General features: G+C 40.4%; 1 protein-coding gene across 1 annotated transcript in view; it reads right to left on the minus strand.

Moving 5' to 3' along the window:
• LOC122669006 (extra-large guanine nucleotide-binding protein 3-like) overlaps positions 1 to 13,679 on the minus strand; it is a 44,131-nt gene that overhangs the window by 12,425 nt on the left and 18,027 nt on the right. Inside the window, exon 6 of the mRNA XM_043865612.1 lies at positions 13,176 to 13,420. Within this exon, the coding sequence (XP_043721547.1) occupies positions 13,176 to 13,420 (245 nt within the window). The remainder of the gene's footprint in view (positions 1 to 13,175; positions 13,421 to 13,679) is intronic.

Here is a 13,679-nt window from a genome sequence, read left to right on the forward strand (position 1 = left end):
AATTACCTGAACCTAATTGAAATCCCAGCCAAATCTTCTTCCAATCTCACTTCGCCATCCATCCTCTGAAACTTAATCGGTCATTCAGCATCTCCATTTCAAAACTGAAATCATCCAATCCCATTCTCTATTTCACAGTCCAAACCGAAACCTCTTATTTTCCTTTTGCCTCTGGACCGACCCACTTCATCTCTTTCCTTCCACTAATTGAACCCTTTGATCCATCCCCTTCTTATATTCTTCTTCTCTTTCCTTCCACTAACAAGAACCTCACTCACCGTCTCTCTGATTTTGCTTTCCCACTTTAACTCCCAACAATCATCACCACCGAACCCTCTCCTTCTCTCTTTCTATTTCTTCCATTTTCCTTCCACTACATGAGAACACCCCCACCAAACCTCACCTCTTCCCTTCTACTAACCAAAATCTTAATCTCAGAAACTCGTCTTATCATGATTCATGGGGTAAAGTTTTTTACGACAGGCAGGGTAAGGGAATGAAGTCGTAAGAGCAGTATCGATTGCTACAAATTACCGGAAGAGATTTAGTTCTTCTCCAACTCCATGACACTTTTAACTTTCGAAGCATTTGATGAGTAAACAATCGCTTGTCTTCTGGCTAATTCCAGTTGAGATTTCCCATCTGAAAACCCCGAAGACCTCCCCCAAGGATATCAGTTAGTTGAAGGGTAAGGTTTTTGGTCAGATTCATCAAAGAGGAGAATGAATTTGAATAAAAAAATTGCAACGGACACTATGCTTTTCTCCTAAGTCTCAACAACAGACACTATGCTTCTATAGCAAAGGGTGTGACCGAGAGAAAGAAACAGGGAATGGACGAGAAACTGATGGAGGTGAAGAATCAAAACTGCAAAATGTGAGCGACAGAGATGGAGTAATGAAAGGATGGGAAGGGGAGAGAAGTGGTGAGGGACTCCTTTGTTCTGTGAGGAGTTGCAGGTCAGCGATGGAGTTGCAGGTATTCATTTATACATCTTGGTTCTGCAGCATGTTGAATAAAAAAATTGCAAGAGACACTATGCTTCAATAGCAAAGGGTGTGAACGAGAGAAAGAAAGAGGGAATGGGCGAGAAACTAATGGAGATGGAGAATCAAAACTGCAGAATGTGAGTGACGGAGATGGAGTAATGAGAGGATAGGAAGGGGGTGATAGGCTCACACCCCTAATAGGGGTTTATTAGTCATTTTATGTCATGAATTACCAACACCTTACCACTTAACGGGAATGATATAACGGAGTGGGGCTGACTGTAACAACTAACCAAAACTCAGGGGGTGTGGCTGTATAATTTAGAAATACAGGGGGTCGCTCTGTATTTAATACAAACCTCAGGGAGTGGCAGTGTAATTTTCCCTAAAACAAACGATGGCATACGATTAATAAGATAACAAGAAGTGAGAACTGCATCACACCAAAAACGTTTGAGGACATTTATATGGAGCATTATAGATCGGGCTACCTCCACTAAGTGCCTATTCTTGTGTTTGGCCACCCTATTTTTTGTGCAGTGTATGAACAACTAGTTTGATGAATTATAACATGAGTTAGGCAAAAATTAGATATCTTAGTTTGAATGTATTCAAGTGCATTATCAAAACGAAATATTTTAATGGAAACATTAAACTGAGTTTTTATTTCTTGATAAAAATTTTAGAACACAGTAAGGAATTGAGATCTTTTAATATGTAAACCCAAGTTGAACGGGAGTAATCATCCACAAAACTAACAAAATAAGAAAAACCTAATCTATTACGAACTCGACACGGACCCCAAATGTCAGAATGGACAAAAGAAAACAATGAAGAACTTTGAGGTGCACTACGCGTAAGGAAGGAGGCACAATGATATTTTCTTAGTTTGCAGGCTTCACGCTCAAGACAAGAACTGATCTGCAACTAGGAACCATCAACTGAAGCTTAGGTAGAGATGGATGACCAAGACATAAATGTCATTGCATAGGAGAAGGTATGGTAGTAGATGTAGCAGTTGTAGAAGGTCCAGTGCCATCCAGGTAATACAATCCATCTCGCTCAAGCCCTTCACCAATCATCTTCCTTGTTTAAAGGTCCTGAAAGACAGTAAAAATGACAGAAGGTGACAGAACAATTAAGAGATTTAGTAAGTTGACTGACAGATAAAAGCAGGGTTTAAAGTATCGATACGTATCGGTATCGGTTGGTGCCAATATGTATTGGTATCGGTTGGTGCCAATATGTATTGGTATCGGTTGGTACCGATACGATACATACCGATATGTCTCTGTTTTTTTTTAAATGGACTGTCTCAGATGGAATCGAAATGTATCAGCCGATACGGACCAATGCAATACAATACATATTGATACCATCGATGCGTACAGTAAAGCGTTCTATGGGTGTGTTAATACGTATTGATATGTATCGGTCAATAGGGCTCGATACACACCGATACATATCGTTACCATCGATACAAACCATAAAAAAAGTCATTTTGACTGACAAACTCGATACAACACACATTCTGGAAAGAAAAAAAGGGAAACTCTCAACTGAGTCTGAAATCTTCCATTTAACCAAAATTTCATACTTTGAGAGTTGGGGCTTCTAATCTATACTAAAAAACAAATCAAGGAGTGCTACAACATCATCTTTTGCAGCATCCAACAAACTGAGATCAAAGATTGAAGGAGATTTCATAGAAAAAGGTATGTTTTCTGTAAAATAGTCAAGATACACATGGAAATACACTTTTTTGCTCCAAAAGTGTAGATCCATGTGTATCTTGACCATTTTCGTGCATATCTAGTGTACAATACGTATCTCCGATACGATACGTCTCTTAAAATTACCCTTCTGATATGATACCCAATATCGATACTTTAACCTTGGATAAAAGACTTAAAGGTAATTTAGGAACATAAAGAATAGGAGAAAAGATCATGGAGGGTGTTGGAGAAACAATTCCATGACCAGTTTTACCTGAGTAGAGGATTCATCAGCAAGTATAATTGGGGAAGAGGTTTGAACTTGATTCATTGAGGAAAACAAACTTGTCTTACCAGTTGCCATATGACATGATGCACCAAAATCAATAATCCACGATGTAGAGGAAGTATAAAAAGCACAGTTACCTGTATAAGGTAGAGTGGCTATAGAGGTAGAGGCAGATGCAGCTTCAAGTTGTTGAAGTTGTTTGAGTAGCTGGTTATAATCATCTCGAGACACAGTAGATGAAGTACCAAATGTAGAATTATGATTCATACCACCGATAGATTTCTCAGTGGAAGTATCAATCATGGTTGTATTGGCCAGCTCATTCGCCCACTCAGGCTTTCCATGTTTAGCCCAACAAGTATCCATAGTATGATTTAATTTACCACAATAAGAGCATTAGCGAGAATATTTGTCAATAGGTTGACTACCTGCACCAATTCCAGGTCCTCGTCCATGATTGGCAACAAAGGCTGAATTGTTCTTGGGATTAGTATTAACTTTAGATGGATTAGGCAAACGATTCAACTCAAACTCAACAACTCAGCCTTAACCCAACTGAATTGGGTCGGCTACATGGATCCTTTCAAAACAAAGTACGGAAAAACTAAGGTCCTCACAAGGGTAAATGAAAGTAAGAGGAATGAGGAAAAAAAAAGAAGAAATGAGATAAGAAACGTGAGAAATGGAAAATGAAAAATGAAAGTAAGAGGAAAGAGGATAGCCCAGGAAATCAAGAAAATCTCAGCTACATGGTGTCGACAACGTGGATCCTTGCCCTCCAATAGGCTCTATCTGAGGTCATACTTGGCACAAGACCCAGACTATGCATGTTATTCTTCACAACCTCACCTATGGTAATTTTAGGCCTGCCCGTAGCTCTTTTAGCTTCTTCAATCAAAATCAGATCATTCCTCCTTCCTGGGGCGTCCCCAGGCCTATGTTGCACATGGCCAAACCACCTCAGATGACATTCTCGGAGCTTGTCGCTGATTGGGGCAATTCCCACATCAGCTCTAATACATTCGTTCCTCACTTTATCCTTCTTAGTTTTGCCGCACATCCATCTTAACATCCTCATCTCTGCAACACATAGCTTCGCTATATGGCACTTCTTAATTGCCCAACATTCCGCCCCATACATCATAGTAGGTCAGACAATAGTCTTGTAGAACTTTCCTTTAAGCTTTAAAAGAATGTGTCGGTCACACAGTACTCCGGTTGCACCTCTCCACTTCATCCATCCCACTTTAATTCCTTGTCAAATATCATCATCTATGTCACCTTCTTTGTGTATGAAAGACCCCAAATATCTGAATTAGTCACTTGGCGGCATAAAACTAAAACTCTCGAGATCTCGACGAGTTTCTCGATTTTTCAATACCTCGAGACGAGATCTCATGCGATACGAAAAACTATCCCAACTCGAACGAGATCTCAACCCAAACACCTTTATATGAGTGCCAGATCTCGACCGAGAGGCGAGATCTCGGTGGTTTTGGTCATCTCGGTGGGAAATCTTGGTATACAGACACCTATCTATGCAAACCTTGGTAAACAGACACTTATTTATGCTCAATATCATTTAAGTAAATGAAATTATCTCATTTACTTAAGATATTTTATTTATAAATATGCAAATACCCCCTTACTTAAATTCAATAAAAATAGTTACAAAATCAAATTCCAAAAGGAAAAAAAGTCAGCCCCCAGTTCAAGAACAAAAACTGGATTTTCGGCGGTAGGTGCAATTTTCAACTTTCTAATGCTGGGGTTTTTCTCAAATCTAAAAATTCCATAAATCTTAATATGGTAAAACATTGCCAAAAAACAAAAGTGCGGTAAAATATTCATTTGTTTTTATGTCCAAAAAAATATTTCCATTCAGAGTGATTTTGACAGCATTCACGGACACCAAATTAAGTTTGACTTGAACATAACTCCTTCAACATAAATGAAGATCTAAGCAATCTTGAACTTGTTTTTAAATCTTCATTTATATTGAAGGAGTTATGTCCCAGTCAAACTTAATTTGGTATGTGCGAATGCTGTCAAAATCGCTCTGAATGGAAATATTTTTTTGGACATCAAATCAAATGAATATTTTACCGCACTTTTGGTTTTTAGCAATGTTTTATTATAATAAGATTTATGAAATTTTTAGATTTGAGAAAAAGCCCAGCATTATAAAGTTGAAAATTGCACCTACTGCCGAAAATCCAGTTTTTGTTCTTATACTAGGGGGTTGACTTTTTTTCCTTTTGGAATTTGATTTTTTTAACTATTTTTATTGGATTCAAATAGGGGGTATTTACTTATATATGAAAAATATCTTAAGTAAATGTTCCAATTGGGGGGTATTTGCTTATTTATGAATAGGGCATATTAGGCATAAATAAATGGTATTAGGCAGAAATAAGTGCCTGTCCTAGTTTCTGGCATAAGTAAGTGTCTGTCCTGATTTCCCACCAAGTGAAAGGTCCTATTTGGACTTTGATTTTTCAAAATCTGGTAGTGCCATTGTGTTTAAATGACCCAAAATAGTTGAGTACCAAGTTTTAGTCGAGGTTTAAAATCTCGTCTCATCTCGCCATTTTGCCATTTTGGGCTGGTCGAGATTTCCGAAATATGGTATTTTTCTGCCATATTTCGGCACTCCATCTTAGTGGGTTTTTGGCCATATTAAGGCCTGATACTTCATGTACACCCTTATTTAAGCTAAATAAACACATTAAACCTTCATATTGCTAAAAAATGAACTCAAAGTGGTGTTTTGGGTTTGCACCCTTGATTGACAATATATGGTCGGACCCTGATGTATAAATAGTTAAATACACATTGTTTAAGTACTAAAAGACATAATAAGAAATTTAAACAAAGTGATGGCATAAAAATAAAGTCAAATGTAGCCTTTAGTTTAAACTCATAAAGTCATAAGTGCATAAGTTCATAAGTCATAACTCATAAACTCCATAATAGTCAATAGTTCAATACTCAATACACAAAGTATTTCTACGAAATTTACCGAAATATACTAAAATATACCGAAATTTCTACGCAATTTGAACGTTTTTCATTTCGGAAGCCCATCTTGTCTCGGTAGTGTCGAAATTACCGAAATTTCAGCGATATATCGTGAAATTTGGAACCATGGTTTCAGCCCCAAAATAGGTCTAAAACCCAACGAAACCAGCCATTAAGTTGAAGAAGAAAAAAACCCAACTCGTTGAGACTCGCCGAGATCTCGACCTAACTCGGAAATTTGGCTGGTCGAAACCTGTACTCGAGATGAGTTTTAATTCCTTGCTTGGCGGTATCTCTCCTCAATTTTCACCATGTTATCATCCATCATAGTGTGACTGAAGTTATGCATCATTTACTCTATCTTTGATCTACTAATCTTAAAGCCTCTTGTTTCCAAGGTCAATCTCCACATCTCTAAGTGTTAATCCCTGTTTCTGTCTCATCCACCAAAACAATATCATCGGCTTAGAGCATACACCACGGTACCTCGCCTTGAATGTTCTTGGTTAATTCATCCATGATAAGTGCAAACAAGTAAGGGCTTAGGGCTGATCCTTGATGTAACCAAACTGTAATTGGGAATTCCTTGCCCTGGCCTCCCGCAGATTTCACACTAGTCACCACACCCTCGTACATATCTTTAATTACATCTATATGGATTAGCCAAACAATTTATACGAGAAAATACTTCATTGAGAGAAGGAACCTTCTCCCTTATGAGAAGTTGACTCTTTATAGATTGGTAGTCAGGATGTAGTCCAACTAGAAATTTTGCAACATGGAACTCAGATCTTTGTTGCTTCAACTAATCTAGATTAGTAGTTAAGGGTTGTTGTATCTAGAGTTGTTCAACCATACTTTTGTAACTGGAAAAGTATTCAACTCAAAGATTTATCTCCCTTTTGAAATTGAAAAGTCCCTCGTTGAGATCATACATTCAGGAGATATTCTTCTCTTAGAAAAACTTTCACGCAGATCTTCCCAGACATCTTCAGCAAGATTGTGAAACATCATATTGGATGCAATAGCAGGTTCAACATTGTTCTATAACTATATTTTGATAATAGAGTTCTCATGCATCCTTTCATCATAGGCTGTGAGGGTGGAAAGATCTTTGGGATCAGTATTAGGATGATCATCCTTAATATACTTTTAACTTTCCTTTGGCATGAATCTGAGCCCATAAGAGATAGTTGGAAACTCCGGAGAGCTTAAAAGTAGTAATTTAAACTTGGACACCGTGCAAAGGTGGTTTAGGATCAGCCATTGAAGCAACTGATCAAAAGAAACCAATAAACTCAAATTCGACACATGTGGAATAGCCAAGAAAAACCCCAATTTTAGGGTAATTCCAATCTTCAAAATAGAGTAAGTCAAATAGACCTAATACTGAGATCGAACAAGGTACTGGTAGATAGGGATCAAACCCTAAAGTCTTGTATCGATCAAGTTGGTAAACCAGCAGCAACAATCAGCCACAAAGAAGCTCAAACAGAGCATCTGCCAGCAGTAGAAGTAGAATGGAATCAACCAGTCGAAGGATCCAATCTTTGGATCGAGTGTACCTCTTATATGGAGCAGTCAATCTTGGAAAATTCGACCATATTGGATGGCTGAGCAGAAAGTAATTGCTAACCTCAGAAATTTTCCACAAACTTGATTCCGCAAGTATTGTAGAGTCAAAATTGATTGCTGTGCTCCATATAGATGCAATAAGATGAGTAATATGCCCTAGTTTATTGTTATGACTTATGAGATCATCAACTAGGGCAAAATCAACCAAATACTGGCAGCATGAAAGCTGCGATCAGAAAAGATTGAAACACCTGAAAGACTTTCAAACCAGCAGTGAAAACTTGACCTAATTGTTGATATCAATGCTCTGATACCATGTAACAATGTTAGAATGGTGAAACCAGAGGACCGAGAGTGATAGGAGAGAAAGGAGATGAAGGAAGGAAAGGGGGACTGACTAGAGATGTTGGATAGAACTAGCAGTCCCTCCCCCCCACAATGTCTTTATTTATATTAAATCATAATTATGGAAAAAGAATTCAGTCCAAACCGAAACCGAGACGAAACTTAGTGGGAGTTTAAAAAGTTCTAGGTTTCGGTTGGTTTCAACTGGTTTCGACCAGTTTCGAATGATTTCGGTCGAAACTAGTCGAAACCAGTTGAACCAAACCAAAGTTTTAATATCACATGTTTTGATCGAAAGTTGTGATATCTCACAAGTTTCAATCAAGATAGTGGAGAAGTCGCAGGTTTCGACACAGGAGTGGGAGTTTGGCCTCGAAGTGTGGATTTCTTCGCATATTTCCTTCGTTTGGTGCATCTACAACCTATATCAACTGACTTTGAGAGCACCGATTCATTTGGACATGGGAGTGGTCATGATACATCTACTGCTACATATGGATATGGGGATGGGTCAGGTGCTAGGTCATCCTTTGTCGATAATCTCTTCAGGTATCCATCCCAGCCATGTCTGTCGGCTCCAACTTCTTACAGTCACGGTGAGCCCTTCCCAAGGTTGGGATACCTTATACAAGTAGATGACCGGGCATATAGATGGGGAGTTATGGACTATCAGAACAATTGGGCCCAAAGCATGTCATGGGATACATATGTGGTACATTCCGAGGAATGGCTCCGAAATATTCAGTGGTACACTGCTCGTGGATTGGACCCACCAAGAAACTTTGTATGGAATTAAGCAAGTGTTGACTATTAAGGAACTTTGAATTTATTTGTATGACATGTATTATTCAGTGTTCTTGTACTTTAACTTTATGTGAACTAAGTACTTGTAATACCAGATTTAGTGTATCCTTCAGTGTACACTAGTAAACTTGGGTCAATAACCACAAGTACCATTTTGAGTGTTTTTTTTTTTTGTGTGAAAATAGTTCATGCATTGTGTTTAAAATGTCAAAAATAGGCTGTACACAAAAAATCAGACCTAAAAAACCATTTATGGGCCTCGAAACCAATCTCGAGTTGGCTGGGAAAAAGTTCCAGGTTTCGACCTGGTTTTGGTAGGTTTCGACCATATCTCGGTTTGAGCCTTGTCGAAACCCGAGATTTAGAACCTTGATCAGAATTACATAGAAGGATTCCTAAGCCTACTAGAAATCAAAACTAGGAAACAAAATTACACTCGGCAATTAAACTATGACTAGGAAATAAAACTAGGGCTGCCCTTAAGACTGACTTAAATTACAATAGGACAGGTATCTCGATTAGAACAAGGAATATTCTAATCAAGATATATACATACTTAACAGGCTTGAATGATTCTTGATCAAGTTGAGGTCAATCCATGTGTGAAATCTGGCATTTTGGGTCTGTACTTCTCAATCAGGGCGAAATCATTTGTTATTAATTTGGGTGGCATATAGATCAAGTTGTCCACTATTAACCATAAAATCTGGGCCAAAAGGAGATTCTAGTCTGATATGATAGTTAAAAACTTTAGCTGTTGCAACTATACAAGGATATCCACACTTTGTCGACTGGACTGTGATAAATTGAGTGTTAAACGATTGAGAAAATTATTTTCTAATTCGATATCTCCGTCCACCATCTACGTGTGACACTCAAACTTTATTAGAGGCTGTCTAAACTATAACTTTGAGTTTGAATTGATTTCTGACAAGTGCTGAACACGTGAGAAAGGAATATTGGGCCCACTGCCAATGGGAATTAGAGGCTTTCTTTCACCTTCCTGCTTCATTTCCTATCTACTTTCTGGCCCGTCAAATTTCAGTTTTCGGATTTATTTCTACTCACTAAACCCCAATTTCGCTAAAAGACCAGAGCATCTTTAACAAAAGCAATTAAAGCCCTCTTCTTAAATTATTCATTGAGCTCAGCTCCACGCCTCATCTTCTTTTTTTTTTTTTTTTTTTTTTTTTTTTTTTAACCCGAACTTCTCTGGGACCCGGGCCAGCCCCTAGATTTTATTAAGCCAACAAAGAATAACGAATACAGGGGGGGACATCCCGCCTTGCCCCAACCCCAAGCTATACAGCTTACAAGAACATGCCATGTCCTAAGCTCTAAGGACCGGCAAGCCCTCTCTATCCTCCCTCACTATACATCGAAAGCCGCCTAGCGGCAAGTTATCCGGCTGAAAGGTAATGGAGCATTGCGAAGCACAAGCTTGCTTGGCCAGCCAGTCAGCGGCCCTGTTGCTCTCCCTGAAAGCAAATGTCACCGTCGCCCTAGTCGCTGCCATCAGCTGGAGGATCTCATCAAACCAGTACCACCCCTGCCACAGGTTACACTTCTTATGGTTTATCTATGTAACAGTGGTCTCTGAGTCCGAGTGAACAAGCACATCTACGTATCCCCGATCGTGGCATAAGCGGAGGCCATCCCTCAGAGCCCTCAGCTCTGCAATAGCAATAGTACACATCCCATAGCTGTTAGAAAAAGCTGCCAGCACTTCTCCCTCAATATTCCGGATGACTCCCCCTCCTCCCCCGACCCCTGGATTGCCCCGACAGGCTCCATCAACATTTAGCTTGACAGCAACAGAAGGGGGGCACCAAAAAACAGGGATAGGCCGAGAGGCCTTGGCCGGCGGAACCACTAACTCAAACCACTGCTGAATCAGCCCATCCCTTGCAGATCCACGTTTGCCCACTTGTGAGGGGATTGGGAGCTCTTTCACCCACCTTCTAACACGATCAATGATAGTGGCAACAGTATGCCTAGTTTCCCCATGCCTCCTGTTGTTTCTTTTTTTCCATAGCTCCCACACAATCAAAGCCGGCAAGAACCCCACAATGTAATCACTGATGCACCTGTAGCTCGCCAACCCATGCCATAGCGCTAGCCGACCCCTAACATCCTGCCCTGGGTGAGGCACCAAGTCAAAAAGGCGAGAGAAGAACCTCCACACCTTAGCCGTTGTAACACCACCTATTAGGTAGTGATCAGTAGTTTCCCTTTGGGGGGAGCCACAGCAGTAACAACGAGAAGCCAAGGAAATCCCAACTGACATTAAGGTAACTTCCGTAGGTATCTTGCCGTTCAACAGCTGCCAAGAGAAGAAAGCCACCTTGGTTGGGAGCGAGGGGTTCCATATCCACTTTGCACAGGCAGCAATTGACCCCACCGTCCTGATCTCATACCAGACCGATTTGGTTGAAAAGCGACCATCACTAGCCGGTATCCACACTAGAACATCAGGCCTATCTGAGATGTGAACATTACCTTGGACGATAGCCTGCCGGATGGCCTCATCATCAATGTGATCCAAGATGTCTTGTCTCCAAAAGCCATCCCCCTCAACAGCATCTTTCACTCGCAGATCAACATCCACTAGAAGGCCATTGTCCACTACATCAATCAAAGGACCCGCCCCAGACCAGTTATCCAGCCAAAAAGAGACATTCCCAGAGCCAACCAGCCGCCGAGATCTCTCCAAGATCATTCCCCTAAACGCCAGCGCATTCCTCCAAGACCTAGAAGTCACCCCATGAGGGTTAACCAGCACCACATGGAGGCCCTTGAAGAACTTGGCCTTGAAAAAACTGCTCCATAAAGAATGCTCCGTCAGAACGCGCCAGAGACCCTTAAGCCTCAAAGAGACCCCAACCTCGTCCAGCAACCTAACACCAAGGCCCCCTTCCTCCTGCGGCCTGCACACTTTCTGCCAGCTGACCCAGTTCCTTCGTTTCCGCCATTCCGAGGTTCCCCAGAGAAAGTCAGCAAAGATGCCATATAGGGATGTAAACGGATCGGATTCGGATCGGATACGGATCGGATGTGATCGGAGCCGGATATTCCCTGGCCGAATTCGGATACCTCTAAACGGATTCGGATGCGGATCGAATTCGGATTTTCGACCATCCGTTTACATCTCTGCCTTGTGTAACCCGACCTTCCTCCCCCTAGTGGATACAATTCACTCTCAATCCATATCTCTTAGATCATGATTCTCTTTTCATCATATTCTAGAACCTATTGAATCTTCAAAAACCCTCAAAATCATTATTTACTTAATTTTTTATTATTAAGTATTCGGATTTTTTTTCGGACGGATTTTAATCGGAGTATTCGGATTATTTCCCGGATATCTCTAAACGAATACGGATGCCCCTAAACGGACACGGATGCAGATTCGGATTCGGATTTCGGTTATCCATTTACATCCCTAATGCCATACAGCCTTCGCAACACAGCTTTAGGCGGGTCCAGCATGGCCAGGACATGAATAGGGACGGAAGAGAGAACATGCTTCAGCAAGGTAACCCGGCCCCCCGCTGAGAGGAGCTTACCCTTCCAACCTGCCACCTTACTATTGATTTTATCAATAAGAACATCAAAGAAGCAAACCTTGAGCCTACCACAGTGAAGCGGGGCTCCTAAATAAGTGATAGGGAGTGATTTCTGAGAAAAGCCTGTAACTGCCCCCACCATCCTAGCATGGGCAGGTGTAGCCTTGTGCCCAACCACAAAACAGCTCTTCTGTTTGTTGACCAGCTGTCCAGAGAAACCTTCATACCTAGAGAGAAACCCCATGATCTGCTTAAGAGAGCCCTTGAGACCCCTGGAGAAGATGATGGTGTCATCAGCAACCACGCCTCATCTTCTCAAAAGGTAAAAAACTCTTAAATCAAGGTCCCTCCCCACTAACTCTGGCTAACAAAAGCAATTAAAGCCTGAAAATACTTCACACAATTGTGAAGCCTTGCTTAATAGGAGTTGATGGCTAAATATTAGCCCAATGGACTTGGGCTCAAACAAGGGCTTGATTTTGGGTTTCAGAAAATTTATGCCTGTCCAGTGGGCCTTAGCTCATAGACCTTAGGTTTGGGCCCATCGTCATCATGCATATAGAAACTAAGTAAAAGGCTTTTTGAACATTACGGCAGCACGGAGTCACTAAAATCTATACCAGGCAGCAACTAACAAATTTCTCATGGACCATCCAAAACAGACCAATTTAGAGGAGTACTTGAACAACTTAAATGAGTTAAATATTTTAAAAAAGGCAAGCGAAGTATTGACTAGAAACAAAAAGCACATCTCACTTTCACTAAGCATCAGCTTTTAGCGTAACAAATCTCAAACAGAGAATTATATATGATGCACAAAGGAGATGTTAGGTTAGCAATGAAGAACAAAAAGAGTGCAGTTAGGCAATACCCGATCTAAGAAATAATTGGCAACATCCGGAAGAAAATGCAATTCGTCTCTTCTCTTGTATGTCTCCTGAATCGCAGGATCCTTCCAAACCTCATCAACAAGAGGGGCATATTCACGTGTTGCAGCAGGAAAGAAAGCTTCCAAGTCTCCCATAGCCATAATTTCCAAAAGCCAATCAGAAAAATGCTTCAGCCTTTGGTTGATAGAATAAATGCACTGCTTATGTTCGTCAGCTCCACTTTCACCTGAATTCATTAACACTCAACTGATATAAATTCATGCTTTCCACCCTCTAATACACCAGAAATCTGATGCTTCATCAAATATATATCTAACTATTTCAACTTCGCTATAGAAATCAGTGCAGATGGAGCTAAATTTGGAGCATAATTGAGAACTAGATGACTCTAGAATATAAATTGGACCGTGTACATCAGCACTAACGTTGTAGAATTAGGAGCACATGAGATTATTTAATCCCAAGAATTTGTGCAGATATAATGA

This window comes from Telopea speciosissima, chromosome 7 (assembly GCF_018873765.1).
Source record: "Telopea speciosissima isolate NSW1024214 ecotype Mountain lineage chromosome 7, Tspe_v1, whole genome shotgun sequence".
NCBI classification, from domain to species: domain Eukaryota; kingdom Viridiplantae; phylum Streptophyta; class Magnoliopsida; order Proteales; family Proteaceae; genus Telopea; species Telopea speciosissima.